Source organism: Stigmatopora nigra, unplaced genomic scaffold, assembly GCF_051989575.1.
Source record: "Stigmatopora nigra isolate UIUO_SnigA unplaced genomic scaffold, RoL_Snig_1.1 HiC_scaffold_25, whole genome shotgun sequence".
Taxonomy (NCBI): Eukaryota; Metazoa; Chordata; class Actinopteri; order Syngnathiformes; family Syngnathidae; genus Stigmatopora; species Stigmatopora nigra.
In genome coordinates, this window is record NW_027551604.1 from 1,231,079 (window position 1) to 1,249,932 (window position 18,854).

The 18,854-nt window shown below is 38.3% G+C and overlaps 2 protein-coding genes across 3 annotated transcripts; both read right to left on the bottom strand.

Annotated features, from left to right (window-relative positions):
* Positions 1-196: 196 nt before the first annotated feature.
* On the bottom strand, positions 197-2,973 carry szl (sizzled). The gene is made up of 4 exons (XM_077711369.1): positions 2,684-2,973; positions 1,464-1,630; positions 1,237-1,329; positions 197-507 (listed from the first exon to the last, which is right to left on the bottom strand). The coding sequence occupies exons 1-4, from the start codon at positions 2,971-2,973 to the stop codon at positions 197-199; spliced, it is 861 nt and encodes a 286-aa protein (XP_077567495.1).
* On the bottom strand, positions 2,768-18,496 carry mov10l1 (Mov10 like RNA helicase 1). Of its 2 annotated transcripts, XR_013325078.1 has the most exons (27): positions 18,155-18,496; positions 17,886-18,073; positions 16,991-17,150; positions 16,781-16,893; positions 15,768-15,955; positions 15,124-15,264; positions 14,788-15,045; positions 14,510-14,707; positions 13,630-13,744; positions 13,372-13,549; positions 13,217-13,287; positions 13,032-13,123; positions 12,915-12,970; positions 12,428-12,501; positions 12,133-12,208; positions 11,873-12,054; positions 11,650-11,796; positions 11,075-11,196; positions 10,879-10,978; positions 10,594-10,740; positions 9,872-10,045; positions 9,639-9,788; positions 8,874-8,981; positions 8,552-8,692; positions 8,380-8,471; positions 7,067-7,146; positions 2,768-2,895 (listed from the first exon to the last, which is right to left on the bottom strand). XR_013325078.1 is itself a non-coding variant. In XM_077711305.1 (26 exons), the coding sequence occupies exons 1-26, from the start codon at positions 18,240-18,242 to the stop codon at positions 7,119-7,121; spliced, it is 3,387 nt and encodes a 1,128-aa protein (XP_077567431.1). In that variant the 5' UTR covers positions 18,243-18,496; the 3' UTR covers positions 6,889-7,118. The 2 variants fall into 2 exon arrangements, 1 of the variants encoding a protein (XP_077567431.1); XM_077711305.1 differs by lacking the exon at positions 2,768-2,895 and having other exon boundaries at positions 6,889-7,146.
* Between the last annotated feature and the right edge of the window lie 358 nt (positions 18,497-18,854).

Genomic DNA, 18,854 nt, shown 5'->3' on the forward strand with positions numbered 1-18,854 from the left:
CATTTTTAATTAATCCACAAAAAGCCATTCTAGAAAAAAACTGCGAGCCACCTTTATAAACACTCATCCACCGTGCTGTCCCAAAAAAAAAATGTACAAAGACAAGACCATATCTAATAATCCTTTATTGTATATTCTTAAATATTCAATATAATTTCGAGTCAATATACATATATACAAATCGCTTCTGGTTCACTCAACAGCGGTGATGCTTCCACTTGCGCGTTGCCAAGGCGATGTTGGCGTCTTTCTTGCGCCAGGGGAAGAGTCGAGTCACGGCCACGGTGCCGTCGGGCCGCAGTCGGCCCGTCAGCACGTACAGTTGCAAACGGCCGGGTCGCAACATGGCGTCAGCGCAACGCAGGTTGATGAGAAGCCATTGTTGTAACAAGTGGCGGGTGTCGTAGGGGAGAAGGGGGCCTTGACGGATGAATTCCACGCGACCCTCCACTTCGAACTCGGGTTCGCCCGTTGGAATGCGCCGGCGACGGATTCTTCCTGTTACGGCTGGGAGAGAAAAAAATGGTACTTGACTGAGAATTATTTTTTTTTTAAAAAGAATGTTTGTAAATGGGTGCTTTGTTAGAAAATGGATGTGACTGGAATTATTACAGTTATCCCTCGATTAGCGCGACTTCACTTATCATGATTTTTTTTGCTATTATTTTTTTATTCAGTGCAGTCTTTGTAGAAAAAGTGGCTTCTGATTATGAGTTTCAACATGGATTTTCACTTTTTCTAACTTGATTTAGCATTTTTTTGTCTATTTTTTTTAAAAATCGGGTTGACCCTACTTGGAGGTTTATTCTGCTATTATTTTTTATGTTTTTAACTTCAGTGCTGAGGTCTAGTAGCAAAAGTGGCTTCTGATTATGAGTTTTAGCATGGATTTTCACATTTTTTGAGTTCATTTTGTAGGTATTTATTAATTTATTTTTAAATAAGGGTGACCCTATTTTGCGTTTTTTAATGATATTATTATTATTATCATTTTTTTAACTTCAGTGCTGAGTCCTAGTAGCAAAAGTAGCTTCTGATTACAATTTTTACATTTTTTGAACTTAATTTTGTATTTATTTATTATTTTTTTAAACAGGGGTGACCCTACTTTGTGTTTTTTTCTGGTATTATTATTATTATTATTATTTTTATTTCAATGGTGAGTCCTAGTAGCAAAAGTAGCTTCTGATTACAAGTTTCACATTTTTTTAAATTAATTTTCCAAGTCTTACTTACCAAAGTCATGTTGGCAAAAAGCATCAAGGACCGTTTTCATGGCGGGAGCTTCTTCCACAGCAGGACAGTTTTGACATGCTGCTTTGGGCAAATCTGCAAAAAATAAAAATAAAAAGGGACAAAATGTATGATTGATCAGGGAAAAATAACAACTAAAATTTCAACATAACTACTACTACTTTATTCCTAAGAAAATACACCAGTGGGGAGGTGAAGCAAAGGTTTACCTTTGGCAAATTGTCCAAAGTGGGCTTGCGGAGAGAGGCACATGTCTTCCTCAGCGGGTAAGCGGTCGCAGTCCAGGGCTTGAGGCCAAGGGTGCCCCTGGCAAGCCAAAACCGGGGCGCAACTGTCCCTCACGGCCACGCAAAGGCTCCGGCACGGCTGGATGAACCTGAAGGGAAAATCTCAATTAGCCATTGAAACCACTTTAAGTCACTTTTTGGACCGGACCACATATTTATGTTGACTACCTACCTATATGTGTTGACCACTTATGTATGTTGACCACTTATTTAGGTATTATTTATTTGTGCACTTCATGGTGGAAATGGAAATTAGCCTTCTAATTATTTTAGTAACTTTTTGTACCTGAATATTTATGTTGAGTATTTATTTATTTCGAGTACATATTTATTTGGACTACTTATTTATTCGGACTATTTTTGTCAACTACTTATTTATTTATTATTTATTTGGACTACTTATATATTTGGACTACTTTTATATTTGAACTACTTATGTATTTGGACTACTTATATATTCGGACTACTTATTTATTCGGACTACTTATTTATTTTGACTACTTTTGTCAACTACTTATTTGGACTACTTATTTATTTGGACTATTTATATATTTGGACTATTTATATATTTGGACTACTTATATATTTGGACTACTTATATATTTGGACTACTTATACATTTGGACTATTTTATATTTGGACTACTTTATATTTGGACTACTTTATATTTGGACTACTTATATATTTTGACTACTTATTTTTTGGACTACTTATTTATTTGGACTACTTATTTATTACGACTACTTATATATTTGTACTACTTATATATTTGGACTATTTATATATTTGGACTACTTATTTATTTGGACTACTTATTTATATTGACTACTTATGTTGACTAATTATTTATGTTGACTACTTATTTATTTTGACTACACATGTTAACTACTTATTTATTATCAATAAGTGCTCTTGATGGTGGAAATGGAATTTCAGCTTCTAACCACCTGAGTCACTTTTTGTACTTGACTACTTATTTATGTCACCCCTACTGACTACTTACAATGTCAACTTCCTATTGATTATTAACCTGTGCAATTCACAGTGAAGCTTTAAATCCCATTCTACTTATATAATAAACAATATAAGTTAGTTATTCAATTCAATTGACATCATTAAGAAAACAGATGGAGTTTACATACGTGTCCAAGCAGACGGGAGCGATGAGAGAGCAGAGGAAGGCTTGAGCTTGAGGGTGACAACCCGTCTGCAACAGGGGTCTCCAGTCCTCCGAGCGGGGAACCACTTCGGCCTCCAGGTTGCTGTGTCCCAAGAAATTGGGCAGCCGCATCTCCGAGTAGCCCACGTCTTGGCACACTTTCATCTGGTTGGGGATGGTCACGCATCGGGTGGACTGGCCCAGGTCGAAAGCCCAGGTGGACACAATAGAAGCCACAAAGAACAAGAAAGAGGAGGAGAAAAGGGCATCCATGTTGGGAGGAGCACTGGTTGAAAGTGAGGTAGAGGATCCTAACCGTGGTCTTTATATAGCGTGGCGAGAGCCAGCCCCGACAGTCTCCCAGTCTCTTATCAAGTACCTATCAAAGACGGCGAGACCCCGTGTTTACAGACGAAGGCTTTTTTGTTTTTGTTTTTTGTAGTGGTTGCAGACGGAGAGGGGGGTGTGTGGATAGTAGGATAGTAGGAGTAGGGGGCACTGTCTCTCAAGGCCTGGAAGACAATGGGACAAACTTTTGGCCTGAAAACAAGCAGAGGAGCAAAAAGGATTTGACTCCATTGCTCACCATGCTTGTGGTCAGATTGGATGTTCTCCTCATCATAAATGGATGTTAGTTGAGATTGGAACCTTATTTCATGCCGGATTCGGGATATTTCATTGGTTGTGGTAGTGAGACAGACATAGTAGAGCAGACATGGGCAAACTATGGCTGGCGGGCCACATATGGCCCGTTAGGTGTTTTAATCCGGTCCGCCGACATTGTCCAAATAATAACTTGACTTTGTACTTTATAGTTTTTACTTTACTTTGTAATTTATACTTTTTATTTTACTTTGTACTTTATACTTTTTACTTTACTTTGTACTTTCTACTTTATACTTTCTACTTTTTATTTTACTTTGTACTTTATACTTTACTTTGTACTTTCTACTTTTTACTTTATACTTTCTACTTTTTATTTTACTTTGTACTTTATACTTTTTACTTTACTTTGTACTTTCTACTTTTTACTTTCTACTTTTTATTTTACTTTGTACTTTATACTTTAGTTTATACTTTATACTTTTTACTTTGTACTTTATACTTTACTTCATACTTTATACTTTTATTTTACTTTATACTTTTTACTTTACTTTGTACTTTATACTTCTTACTTGACTTTGTACTTTATACTTTTTACTTTAATAATGAGTGATGAGTATGTTAATACTTGAGTCCTTTTTTTCTCTTCATGTTTCATATGTACTGTTAACGGATGCACTTTTTTATATGTATCCTATCTTCTGTTCTGACCCGGCCCATCTATCAAAGTTTTAAAGTCAATGTGGTCCCCACTGGGCCCAAAAGTTTTCCCAACCCTGTTGTAGACCAAGGTGAAAAACTGGAGCAAAACATAGAAAGTCCACAAGGTTTTTAGGCCCAAAACTAGTACAGTTGAAGGGAAATACAAAAACAATCATATCAGGGGAGCCTTATGTGGCTCTTTTGATGGGTGCATGGGGTTTTGAGGTCAAATATCGAAATATCTGAATCCGGAACCGCTTTGGAACAAAAAGCTGCCCTTTGGACACCCATTTCTCTTAAAAACTCCCCAAAAAACCTTTTCAAATCTATCCATGGACCACCTCCAAACCAGAAAATCCATTTAACATTGGAATCTAGCCAAATGCAAGCTTTACTTGACAACTAACAGCTTTCCCAACAACTTAAACAAGACCTTTTTCAACAAAATTGCATATTTGCTATCATGACTCTAAACCAAACCCCCATTCTTCCCACATGGAGCCTCCACCGTCTCCAATTTGTCTTTGATCTTCCCAATTTTACCGTTTAGCGTCACGTGAGCGACTCGCTAGTCCCGGTTTAATTGCAAAACAATCATTAAGGGTTGACATCCCATTGAAATGGATGAGCAAGCATCGCAATCCATCCATAGAATGACAATAGCTCATTTTTTAGCTCAAGTTTGATGTCGTCTCAACGGCCGCATGCCTTTAAGCTACATTTTTCTTTCAAAAAGACTTTCCCCTCGTACTTGACTTTAACGTAAGCCCCGCCCCCTTCAGTCCTGGGCTCTTGTTTTTATTGGCGACTGGCTGGTTCCAGTTTTTTTTGGGGTAGACGGACGGGTGAAGCTTGTCAGAGGGAGCTAACCTAGCAATTAAATTCACAGACTAATTTGAGAGAACAATGGCTCCACATGTTTTACATGCTCCCCCTGCGAGTATCCCAGTAGGGGGGTGTTGTGGGGCCTAATGGCCGCCCAGTAGACACCCAGTCTGTCTTGGTAATGCCTTGCTATACTTAAATAGGACTACTGAGACTTGTCTAGGTGGCTAATAAAAGCATAATTATCTCAAAATTGAAAATAAGTCCCTTTCTGATAAAGTGAGACCATGAAAAACTAAAATTGAGCTGGTTATGATGTAAAAGTAGACGGTAGTATTGTATTTTAAAGTAATTTAATCATGTTGAAAGCTAAGGGTTGAATTCCGGGGAAAGTAATTGTATGTATTATTGCATTAGGAGTCATTATAAGTCATTTTAAATCGCATTGTGGTTGTATATGTGGGGTTCTGGGTTCAAATCCAGTTATTACAGCTATGTGGAGTTTGGATGTTCTCCCAAGGCCTGTGTGGGTTTTCTTCGGGTACTCCGGTTTTCTCCCACATTGCAAAAATATGTAAGCTAGGTTAGTTGTATGCTAAATTGTGCCCAGCTATGATTGGTTGTCCATTTTGAGCCCAGTGATTGGTTGATCACCCATTTGGGGTGTCTCAATATCAGCTAGGATAGGCTCCAGCACCCCCTGGGACCCTAGTGAGGATAAACCAGTTCACAAAATGAATGATTGAATGATTTGAGTTGTATAATGTGTTACTACAATAAAGGTATTCGATTCAATTTGCTGGTAATGGTGGCCATTTTGCAAAAAAAAAGATCCAGGTCGGAGTCCTTCTGGATGGAGTTTTCCACCAATGTTGTTATACACAGCTGTGTTTGATGACAATAAAGGAATTTTGATTTGATTTAATTTGGTTTTTGATGTTTTCCCTAGGCTTGTGTTGGTTTTCTCCGGGTACTCCAGTTTCCTTCCACATACCAAAAACATACATGCTAGGCCAAATATGGGCAAACTACGGCCCACGGGCCACATCCGGCCCATCAGGTGTTTTAATCTGGCCCGCCGACGTTGTCCAATTTTTAAAAAATTATTTTCCCCAAGATGGCGCCATACTGCGGAAGCCAGTGGCAGTAGCTGTGTCCACTGTCATTTGTTTTTCATGTTTTATAGCCCCTCTATCTTTTTTAAATGACATATGAATATTTCTTAATACATTCCTTTTTACTTGAATTTGTACTTTATACTTTTCACTTTAATGATGAGTATGGCAATACTAGTACTTTTTACTTTATACTTTTGACTTGACTTTGTACTTTATATTTTTGACTTGATGTTGTACTTTATACTTTTGACTTGACTTTGTACTTTATACTTTTGACTTGACTTTGTACTTTATACTTTTGACTTGACTTTGTACTTTATACTTTTGACTTTGTACTTTATACTTTTGACTTTACTTTGTAGTTTTTACTATACTTTGTACTTTTTACTATACTTTGTACTCTATACTTTTGACTTGAATGATGAGTGACGACTATGTTAATACTTGAGTCCTATTTTCTGTCTTTATGTTTCACATGTACTGTTAACGGATGCACTTTTTTACACGTATCCTATCTTGTGCTGACCCGGCCCATCTGTCACATTTTTAAAGTCAATATGGCCCCCGGCCCCAAAAGTTTGCCCACCCATGTACTAACTCAACAGTGAACAAAGCCAGGTCACCCTTACAAAAAAAAAATCCTGATCCCAACAGGTTTAAATAAATAAAACATGAACATTTTTGAACATTTTTCTGGTCAACAGGGTTAACATGAAATAAAAGTTGACCCCTCCTCCCAAGCCACTCATTAACTTAACCCCCCAACAATGGGCTCCAGTGGGACTGACAGTGGCGGTGTAGACTGTCACTCACACTTAATTGTCACATCCAGTCTCCGGTCTCCGGGACGTTGTGGGCAGACGCCGCCACGCCGAGACGAGCTCGCAAAAAAAAAATGCTCGGGAGCCTCTAATGATGTAAGCAGACTTAATAATAATTTCAAGTAAATAGACCAAGCAGCCCGAAAGTCATTTAAATTCCGGAGAGAGAGACATAAATGACGTCCTTGTTGAATAAACAAGAACGAGGTAATGTTCTTGAGAGCTAATATTTTTATTTGTAGCCACCAAGAGTGTTCATAAAGCAAAATGGTGGTAGAAGTGAAGTGGATCACTCACTTGGAAAGCCAAGAGGAACCAATCTTGGAAGTCTGAAGTGCGAAAACGTGGCTTATTCAATGTTGTCATTCAACGTGGTACTGTGGAGGGAAGGATAGAGTTTTAGTTGTCGTTATGTGTAGTACTACGAATACCAGGGGTGTCAAACTCCCTTTGGACTGCGGGCTGAATACAGCTTAATTTGAGATCAAGCCAGTAAACTCATTGCAAAATGACATAGAACTAACAATAAGCCCACTTTTTTTCATTTGTATTAGTCACTAATACTAATAATTAGTGCAAAAAATGAGTAAATTATCCAAATGTTTATTAACATAATTTTCCTTTTACATTATGAACAATATATTATGAACAAGAGAATAACATAAGAACATAAATACATGTCAATTCATGTTGTCTGCACGTACTAAAACACTACGCCCCCTAGCGGATAATACAAGAACTACAAATTTTAAAGAAAATTCATATTTTTTTTATACAATGCAGTTTTCTTCCCCGGCCCGTACCAAACCACCAGACGGGCTGAATCCGGCTCGCGGGCCGTACTATATATATGTTTGACACCCCTGACTCAGACTATTTGGTACTTTAATACAATATTAAGACGTGGAATGGACAAATGAGTAAAAAAGACTAAATTTGTGAAGATAATGACCTTATGAAAACAAGAAATGGATCCATATTCAGCTATGCAATTATTGTACCATAAGATTTTTTTTTTAAAGTCATAAAAATATAACAAGGTGGTACCACCAGTTGCATTTAAGTTGTATTTTTGGTGTACACTGGATGAAATCAGAATAAAATTATAGTAAAAAAATTGGCTGATAAAAAGGTTCATTGTAATGAAAAACCTAAAAGGCAGAAATATTAATAACATACCATGTACAAATGTTCAGTAGTGTGTATTAAAAATATAATAAAAGGAGCCAAAACTATATGCAATTACAACGAATATGTTTAAGTACTATATAAGTGACAAGGAAGAATTTCTGATTAATTCAGTTTTTGTAAGTGTAATTTTACAGTTATTCTTTTTATTTTAATAAAGACAAATGTTCCTTATTTCATTGTCATACCTGTCAACTTATGTTTTTCCCGTATTTTATACATTTTTTGGATCATTTCAAATATGTGAGTAAACATGTTTATTTTAATTGCTTATTAGAGTAATTCAGATAATTAATAAGGTGAGAAATTGGCTGAGGTTGAAAGATATGCATTGTGGCCTCATAACATGTACTAGAAATAATGACATATTTAATAATATACCTATATAATTGTAAGATTCTAATAGGATGAAATTTACTTACATTTGAGAGTCTCTAATGGCAGGCGGGGGGTCACAACCCAGATAGCCCCCATTGGTGAAACAATAGTGAAGCAGTGCCCTGAAACAAGTATCCTAGGGAAGAAAAAAAACACATTTTTACAGTATACATAATTAGAAATGGACCCGATAGGATTTTTTTTCTGAGGACGAACCCTAATGAGAAGATGCGGGTTTCCAACGATGATCAGCAAAGCCCTGGCACGGGTTATGGCCACGTTAAAGCGCTTCGGGTTGGTTAGAAAACCCAAGGCGCTGGATAAATCGTCACTTGGTGCTGATTCGTTGGAGCGCACCTACCAAATAATATATTTTTGTCTTTATTGGATTAGATTTGAACTTTATTTCATCTTGTATTTGGGAAATTTCTTGGTTGCAGTAGCAAGTAGAAGACACAGAAGACATTGTAGAGCTAGTTAAAAAAAAATGGAGCCACACACAAGAAAGTCCAAAAAGTGGGGAACTTTTGGAGGTTACCGTTGACAAAATGATGACCAAGAATTCTTGTCCTTGGAACTCCTCCACAGAGCCAACTTTGATATCGGAGAGGCCCACTTTAGCCAGGAGGATGCGGATTTTCTCGCACTGGACAAGATGGGAAGGGGGGACTGATTATTGTTTCATGAAAGAAGATTTTTACAGATATTTTATATGTATATTATATAGTTAATGAAGCGTAGAAAGAAATACTGTATGTAAAGGATCTGACATTCTCATATTGGGACCGAGTGGATCAAAATCATTGATACAGTAGGGTTTTCTTAAAATTTTCCCTTCAAAGTAACACATTTGTACTCCCTATTAAAACCATGAATATGGAGGTGAAAATTGTGAATCTGAGGGCGGCTTATACGAGGAAAATTGTAAAAATCGACCGTTTTAAGGCAATTTTAAGGGTACGACTTATACGAGGGAAATTGAAAAAATTCGACCATTTTAAGGGAATTTTAAGGGTTCGGCTCATACGAGAGAAATTGTAAAATTTGACTATTTTAAGGCAATTTTAAGGGTTATACATGGAGGTGGCTAATACGGGAGAAAATACGGTAGCCTTATAATATACAGTATTTATGTAATGTTAACTTACATGTTGACATTCTTTATTATCAGATAATATGTAGATTTGATGAAAATTGACAGCCAAAACACAATCAGATCGAGGCAACCATTCAAAAATGAGCACTTGAACCTCAATGTAATGTACATTAATGTAAGAAAAAAATGAGTAGATTGCAATTTCACCTGTTTTCTGTAGGGGGCAATAATTCCTATCTGTGAAGGATCCACAGGGTTGTAGAGCTTCTTGGTCAACTGGCAGCAGTACAACATGACCTGCACAGCCTCTGCTGGATTGAACCACGATGGGTTATGACCTTCCCTCATTTCTTTCCCCTAGAAGAGCACAACAGATATTATAATATAATTTAAAAAAATATAACAAGAGCTGGGCATGTTGGATTTTTCTCCTTTCTCACCCGGATGCCATGAAAAAGCAGAGGGAAGCCTTTTTTAGGCATAGTTTTCCACTGGCAGAGGGATTCCACCACATCTTTTGGGGCTCTGACCCGCAGTTCTCCATGGTAGAAAAGATCTGAGGGTAACTTTAGCAAGGCTTGGTGAGAGCGGTAGTTGTAGATCAGCTTGGTAACCTAGAAATGTCAATCACATCCTTAGATTGAGGTGCATGCATTTTCCTTCCAAAACTAAGATACTGTTTTTTCTCGCATATAAGCCGCACCTGTGTATAAGCCGCACTGTTAACATTGCCTTAAAATGGTCGGATTTTATAATTTCTCTCGTATAAGCCGTACCTTTAAAATTGCCTTAAAATGGTTGCATTTTACCATTTCTCTCGTATAAGCCGTACCCTTAAAATTGCCTTAAAATCATTGAATTTGACAATTTCTCTCGTATAAGCCGCCCCCTGTATTCACAATTTTCACCTCCATATTTGTGGTTTTAATAGGGAGTACAAATGTGAAGGGAAAATGTTTCATGTTTTATGCAAAATATGTTTTTTTTCTTGTCAAAATAGACTTTGTTTAGCGTTTTATTGGTTTATATTTTCTCTATTTTGAAATAAATGATGTTTCATGCATGTCAAGTCTAATTTATGTGCATATAAGCCGTACCCTTGATTCAGGCTTAATTTTTTTGTGAGCTACAAATACAGTATGTTAGTGAAGCGTGTACGCACCAGTTTTGGGTCGTATCCACACTCTTGTCTGGCGTAAAGTGGACTGGCCATGAGCCTCTCCATCAGGGACAAACCCAGACCGAAGGCTCCTGCTATCTTGGATTTTACGACCGGGCCAAGTTGGCATGGGTCTCCGGTCAAGACTATCTGAGCCGGTACAAAAAAAGAATAACAATAAAACATTACATAAATGGTGGACAACAGATAGAAAAATGAGGAACACAAAAAAAGTCAAGATAAAAAATAAAATAAATATGCCCTACACAAACTTTAAAAGGCACTGACCTGTCCATCGATTTCCGAGATAAAGCTGATGGGGATCATGGATTCCGGTTCTGTTGCCTGACCCGCCTCATCCAGGAAGACATGAGTAAAATGTCCGACTCTAAAGACAAAATCAAAAAAATCAAAAACGCCTAAAAGCAATAAGCTGGAAACGAAGTTGATGGACAAAAAACAACAACAACAACAATAAACGTACTGGATCCCTAAATTGTAGAACATTCCAGCACTGGAGCAAGTGCTCACCACCACGCGGTGAAAGGAGGCACGGCCCAGGTCCTCGCCAGCCTTGGCGTACGTCCTCAGAGAGTCGGGAATATTCTGCACGAGTCGCATACGTTACACAGCAGTTACGTGTGGTACTCGGACGTTTGGTCGCCCAGACGTTTGGCCGCCCAGACGTTTGTTCGCCCGGACATTTGTTCGCCCGGACATTTGGTCGCCCGGACGTTTGGTCGCCCGGACGTTTGGTCGCCCGGACGTTTGGTCGCCCGGACGTTTGGTCGCCCGGACGTTTGGTCGCCCGGACGTTTGGTCGCCCGGACGTTTGGTCGCCCGGACGTTTGGTCGCCCGGACGTTTGGTCGCCCGGACGTTTGGTCGCCCAGACATTTGGTCGCCCGGACGTTTAATAACATGACAGAGTTTACTGTTGAAATCAACTATCAAAATTATATTCTTGAGAGAGTTTAATATCTAAATATCTACTGTTGAAACCAGCTCTCAAAAGTATATACTTGTTACTTGTTGGCGAGAATGAGTGGCACTTTGGTACCTTGTCCTGTCTGGAAGAAGCATTGATACGAGCCATGCTCGCCGCGTGCAGATGGCCGCTGGCGTGCAAACGGAGGCAGATGAGGTCCGCCGCGCTGTTGGAGGGCGTGCACACCAGGATGCGGGCGCTGGGAAGAAAGTGGTATACCTGCGAGAAGGGAACAATTGGTCATAAAAGAATGCAGGGTCCAACTTTACTTGAGAAAATGAATTTTTGTGCTCACCTGTAGTATGACTTCGATGAGGGTGATGGTTTTCCCGGTGCCAGGTGGTCCAAATAGCACGTACGGGATTGGACGATATTCTCCAGCCAGGATTCTCTTTACAGCTTCCTTCTGAGTAGGGTTGAGGTCAGGGTTGAAGAAGTGGCCCGGTTTGGGGGTGGGCTTCGGAGACTCAGTGCCGTCTAGAAAGAAATACAAAGATTTTGGAAATGGACGCAATCCCGGGGTGATTATTCGGGGTTATTTCGTTTGTGGGGTACCTTTAGTTTGGGTGGATTCTGATTTGCTGGTGACTGAAATGTCCTGGGACGGTCTGTTTTCCGGTTCTGGGTCCACCTTGTAATGATGCAAGTTAGAAATCAAATACTGTGCAAAAACTGTGTACATGCCCCGGTGGAGCGGATGTGGTTTTCGTTTTTATGATGGTAAAACCAATGTACGCAGTTTTAAGGTTAGGACAGACAACCGATAAAGTACCGTATTCTCTCGCATATAAGCCGCCCCAATTACGACTATAACTCATCCCCCTGTGTGAGAGAGAAATATAATTCAAACCTCATCTGGATTTTCATCCGACCACTTGATGGTCGATTGAGGTGTCTGAGGACAAACTTTGCTGGGAAAGAAAACTGCAAAAAATGAAGGAGATTCATTAAACACGGAGGTACAGCATGATTTTCAAGAAATGTTGAAAAACTTTTTAAAAAGTAGCTACTAAATGGATGTCAATTGTTTTTTTTATAAAATCCCAAGGGTTTTCCATGGATAGAAAAGAATAATAATAAAAATAGATTAAACATTCTTTAGGTGGTTTCAAGCGACCAAATGTCTTGGTGACCAAACGTCCGGGTGACCAAACGTCCGGGTGACCAAACGTCCGGGTGACCAAACGCCTGGTCACAGTTTTGTGGGTTCTACAAACTTCAAGAAATTTGGAAATCTGAACTTAGATCAGGTCATGTTCTTTCACTTAAAAAAAAGTTCCGCAACAAAACGTATACTATTCAAAAAACGAATACAATAAGGGCAGATGTCAACTTACTCTTGACAAAGGATTTGATCTGTTCCACTGCATGATGACAACGTCTCATGGTAGTTCTGAAAATGAAAAGAGGAGAGTGAGGTCACAGCTCAAGAGAGATGGTGTAAACTTTCCCACCTATTGTAACAAAACTCCACATCCAGGGGTTCGCCGAGGTAAGCACGTTGAAAATCCGAGTTGACCTTCAAACTCACCTCTTCGTCATTGATCTATCATTACAAACGGACATCAGAATACATTTTTTTCTGGCCAAACCACAACTCAAGACTCCAAAACCAAAATCTTCCACCGCATCTCTTCACCTCGACAACAAAGCTAACATACTCCATCACCACACCGTCGCTCTGAGGACTCTTCAATAGAATTTTGTCACCTATGTATAGCATAAAAACACTCAAGATGATACTTTAGACAAAAATAAATGATTATTTCGAGTAGTTCCAGCATGATAACGGACCTATGTTGACATTGGGCCTACCCTCGGCCATACCGAGGATCTCCAGGTGAAGGTAGTTGGCTCCTTTTCTGAGGAGCGCTCCTTGTATAGCAAAGTCTCCGAGTTCATTCTCGACATGAAGCTCCTCAATCCATAGGAGTGTGGAGAAACGGGCTTGTGCATTGGAGGCTGACAGTGCCTGATAAAAGCCGAAAGGCATAAAAAAAATGTAAAATATGGTTCAAATAAAAATATTCGCAATAGAATAGAGATACATACTTCTCCTAAACAGGGTTGGACGACCAGGACGTCCTTCTTCCCGGCTACGCAGGTCCTCAAAGACAATGGCACAATATATGAAGGTATAAAGGATGGTAGACGCCGGTTTGGAAGCCTGCAAGTGGGAAAGTGGATCATGTTCAAGTTGTTAAATGTATTGGAAACTGTGATCGGACGTTTGCTCGCCGGTCTTTTGGTGACAGAGAGTTTACTGTTGAAACTTGCTCTCGAAATTATATTCAGGAGAGAGTTTAATATCTAAGTAGTGTTTAATATCTAAGTAGTGTTTAATATCCAAGTAGTGGTTAATATCTAAGTAGTGTTTAATATCCAAGTAGTGTTTAATATAGAAGTAGTGGTTAATATCCAAGTAGTGTTTAATATCTGAGTATTGTTTAATATCTAAGTACTGTTTAATATATAAGTACTGTTTAATTTCTAAGTACTGTTTGATATCTAAGTGCTGTTTAATATCTCAGTACTGTTGAAAGCAGCTTTCAAAATGATATTCATGAGTTTAATATCTAAATATCTACTGTTTTCAACAGTACTTAGATATTAAACAGTACTTATATATTAGACTCTGTAATATTTGTTGGTTATTTTCTGTTTTGCAGCAAGAAAACAACCATTACTTTATGAATGACTAACTTCCTTAGGATATTGACCCTAATAATATGTTCTCAATAGATAAAGTATCTCAGAAATACAATTTTCGGTGACTTTTCTTAAGATATTCCCTTCAAAGTAACACATTTGTACATCCCATTAAAACCATGAATATGCAGGGTAAAATTGTGAATATATAATCAACGTATATTCGAGAAATTGTAAAATTCAACAATTTAAACTATTAAAAAAAGAGTCATAGTTTTCATACCTGAATATATCACGAGGAGCATTGATGGTAATCACATGAGAAGGCACCAACCGGGCAGGCTTGCCATCAACATGACGATATGGAGTATGGGGCATCAGTAGCTGCTCGTCATTGCTACACACCGTCATTTCCAGGCGCCTGCCGATGTCGAACGAGGAAAAGTGCAGCAACAGCAGTTCTGCACAACTCCCCAGGCTCCTGAACAGATCCCCAAATGCACACATTTGTTTTTTTGTTTTCCCCAAATACCCATAACTGTAAACTTTCTCCCAACTGACATTGCTTGGCAACCCACTACAACACATTGGCGCTCTCCTGGACGAATATCCGTCCCTCTTTCTTCTCTCCTCACTTTGACCCGAGATGGCGACTCTTTGCCGGCTTCCTGAATTCCTTCCGCGGTGGGAACTGGACAAGAATAGGATGTAGGTTGCTGGTTTGGATCCCGTTTGAGTGTCTTCAGAAAGAACTGTTGTTCAGAGTCCCAACCGGCAAAGTTGCAGAACTTGAGGTGTTGTGTTTTTGAGCCTTTGTTTCTATTTTTTGAGGTAGAAGGAAGGAATATGTGTCTAAAATCTGAAACTTTGGATTTCTCCCTGGTTTCTACCACTTACTGTATCCAAATCACCAGTTCTCTGGACTCTCCTAGCATCAAATCTCCAAATTGGCCATAAGAAGTGACATCTAAGCCCTCTTTGTTTTCCATCAAGCTTTCCAGTGCCGCCATTGGCTGGTGTAATGGCGATGGCATGAAACTGCAAGAAAATAAGTGTCTAATAAGTCAAAACTACAATTTTTGATTGTTGAGCAGGACTCTTAAAGGTGACTACAGTAATACCTTGAGATACGAGCTTAATGCGAGGCAAGATTGAGCACATATGTTAATTTACTCGTATCTCAAATCATTTTTTTCAAAATAAAATAACTAAATACAAATCAGTCCGTTCCCACCCTCTGAAAATATATGTAATAATATAAAATATGAATTAAATTTACTAATTTTAAAAAATATATAATGGGAAACATGTTTTTAATTATTCTAATTTACCACCTAAACTCACAAAGTAACAAATATGTGCCAACTTTCTGTTTTAGGATCGAATTAAAATGAAGAGTATAGATGTATATCATATTTCCTGCTTTTTCCCCTTAAAAATCAATAATTGTAATTTTTTAATCCATTTTTCTCTGTTTTTAGGTCAAAAATCATTTAGTAAAATCTAAAAATATATATAAAAAAGATGGCGGCCACCCATACCCCTCTTTGCACGGAGCCATGCACACGGCCCTCCAATTGTAGCGGGACTGGTTGCTCTCCAACATGACCAGGTTGACCACATCCCCCAGCAATGGCCTGTATTGGGCGGGAAGCATCAGAGAGTCCAGGCAGAAAAACACACTGTGTCCCACCACACCCTCGTTGTTGTGAATGCTGGTCACATGCTCCTGCAGACAAAGTGAGGGAAAAATTTAACCACCAAAAATTTGACTTGACACGGATTGCTAATTAATGGTGCTCGGACATTTGGTCGCTGGTTTTTTAGTCGCCTGTCAAATGGTGACAGAGGGTTTACTGTTGAAACCAGCTCTCAAAATTATATTCATGAGATGAAAATTATATTAATGATTCATGAAAATTATATTAATGATTCATGAAAATTATATTAATGATTCATGAAAATTATATTAATGATTCATGAAAATTATATTAATGATTCATGAAAATTATATTAATATTGAAGAGTTTAATATCTAAGTACTGTTTAATATCTAAGTACTGTTTAGTATCTAAGTACTGTTTAGTATCTAAGTACTGTTTAATATCTAAGTAAAGTCTAATATCTAAGTATTGTATAATATCTAAGTACAGTATAATATCTAAGTAATGTTTAATATATAAGTACTGTTTAATATCTAAGGACTGTTTAATATCTAAGTACTGATTAGTATCTAAGTACTGTTTAGTATCTAAGTACTGTTAAACATCGAAGTACTGTTTAATATCTAAGTACTGTTTAATATCTAAGTACTGTTTAACATCCAAGTACTGTTTAATATCTAAGTACTGTTTAATATCCAAGTACTGTTTAATATCCAAGTACTGTTTAATATCTAAGTACTGTTTAATATCTAAGTACTGTTCAAAGCACCTCTTAAAATTATATTCATGAGAGAGAGTTTAACATCCAAGTACATTTGACGGGCGACCAAAAGACCGGCGACCAAACGTTCGGCCATGCTAAATAATAAGAGTAAGTGGCAGCTAGCTACCTGATCAAGACGGCAATAGCGTAAAGGGGCAACAGATTGAGCCTGAGTGGTCCATTGGTGAGGTTGAATTGAATATGTTGCTTGGACCCAGTCTCCTTTCATAGGCTTGTAACCTGAAACCACACAGAATGTTGAAGATGACGTAAACAACAATTCAGTAAAATATATCTATATTTTTAAATATGCTTTGATAGAAATCAATCGTTACACCTTCGCAAAGACTGGAGTTTGAGAAGTATGTCGTCTTGTTGATTTGGCCGCCCTCGCCGTCATACGACGTGATTGTACCGATGAGCGGTCGCGGCTGGGCACAATCATCTTCCAAAGATGTTCCCCCTATGATCTCCCATGCATCGGAACTCTTCACCACCTAGATGCATGGATTAAGTTCAGACCAGAATAACCATTTCCATTGAAAAAAAAAACTGAACAAAATACAAATAATTGGCAAAAAAAACTTTTGCACTTAGACTTTGGTTTGTTATGTTATACTATGTTAGCTCTAAAGAATGGGTGTCAGACTCGGGTTGGTTCGCGGGCCGCATTTTTATAGATCTAAAATAATGTTTATTTGTGCTTTATTTCTTAGTAAAGAAAAATCTATTTTAATCATTATGTTCCATATTATAGTGGAAAACTGAAAATATTTTTATTTATTTTCAGATTTTACGGAATGATTTTTTAACTAAAAACACAGAAAAAACGATAAAAAATGACAATTATTGATTTAAAAGGGGGAAAAAATTAGGAAATATAATATACATATATAATCTTCATTTTAATTTGATCCTAAAACAGAAAGTCTGCACTCTTGATTTACTTTCTCGGGCCACATAAAATGGTGTGACGGGCCAGATTTGGCCCCCAGACCGCCACTTTGACACCGTAGCCTATGAATGGATATTCCTATTTATAAACTAGCTCCAAGTCTAAAGGCTGGGCTCAGGGGAAAATTGAATATACAGCCGGGCATTTATTTAAAAGATAATATTGAATTAATTGACATAGACAGTTTAGTTTTTCCTTTTCCATATATTTGTTTTAAACTTTATACAACAGCGGCTAAAATACACACACAGTACATGTGACGTATAGTGACACTTACCCTGAGGGCTTTCCATCCGCCTTGGGCGCCGTCTCCTACGGCTATGCAGTTGACCACGTCCCCCACTTTAAGGGACACTCCACCCAGCACCACATCAATCGTGAAGTAAATGGCGTCATCTATTAGGCCGTGGTCCTCATTCAATTGGGTCACCACGCCGTCGCAAAGCTGCCGAATGGTCTCCGAGTCTGCACGGTCGAGCAATTATAGCCGAGTAACATGCTAGCTAACATGGCTAAATGTTATGGGGAAAAGTAAAGCCAAATTACCCGTTAAAACACCATCTGCATCCACCTGTGCGGTGCTCCACAGTGGGGACACTAGCTTGGATAGCATGCCTCTTACAGCTGAAAGCATTTTTTCAACGTGCTGGGGGATAAATTAGTGGTAAAATGGACTAAAAAAGGAACAGCTAAATGCTAAGCCCGTTAGCCCCACCTGCTAGCTTGTACGAGTGGGATGCTAATTAACCCCGTTTTTCCAAAATTTATATTCACTAGCTTACCATAACGTTTTCTATGGTTAAGTTATGTTATCTATGTATATATAAACTTTCTAGGATAATTTAGTTGACAAATAGTGATGTAGCGAGATATGTCTAAGCTATGCAGATTGTGTTGAGAAAAAAGTGTTTACAGAAACTGCGAGGCCTGATATATTTGGGGTGGGGCAAAAATTGATGACGTCAAATCGAAGCCTCGCTGCATCACGTGACTGGTTTACAAAATGGCTTCATCACAGGTGTGGTATGGTATGCGTCGTTTGATAACAATGCTACAAACTTTCTCGTTCCTGAATTCAATGTATGTATTTTTTGCGGAGTACTGGTTAGTTCAGAGTTTAGGGATAGTTTAATAAGTTCACCGGTTGCGCAATACTGAAAATGTATTCTACTTAATGCTAGCAGGTGCTAGCTAAAATTGACCAAATCAGCCTTTGTCTTAAGATATCTTATCTCATTACATAAAG

Excerpts from the sequence above, each read along its gene's own strand:
- szl (XM_077711369.1), bottom strand. The coding sequence starts at position 2,973 with ATGGATGCCCTTTTCTCCTCCTCTTTCTTGTTCTTTGTGGCTTCTATT. Across the intron at positions 1,330-1,463 it reads CTTTGGACAATTTGCCAAAG|ATTTGCCCAAAGCAGCATGT; the intron begins GTAAACCTTTGC and ends TATTTTTTGCAG. Across the intron at positions 508-1,236 it reads TTTTTGCCAACATGACTTTG|CCGTAACAGGAAGAATCCGT; the intron begins GTAAGTAAGACT and ends TTTCTCTCCCAG.
- mov10l1 (XM_077711305.1), bottom strand. The coding sequence starts at position 18,242 with ATGCTTTCAGCTGTAAGAGGCATGCTATCCAAGCTAGTGTCCCCACTG. Across the intron at positions 12,502-12,914 it reads GATCAAATCCTTTGTCAAGA|TTTTCTTTCCCAGCAAAGTT; the intron begins GTAAGTTGACAT and ends CATTTTTTGCAG. Across the intron at positions 12,055-12,132 it reads AGAATCCACCCAAACTAAAG|ACGGCACTGAGTCTCCGAAG; the intron begins GTACCCCACAAA and ends ATTTCTTTCTAG.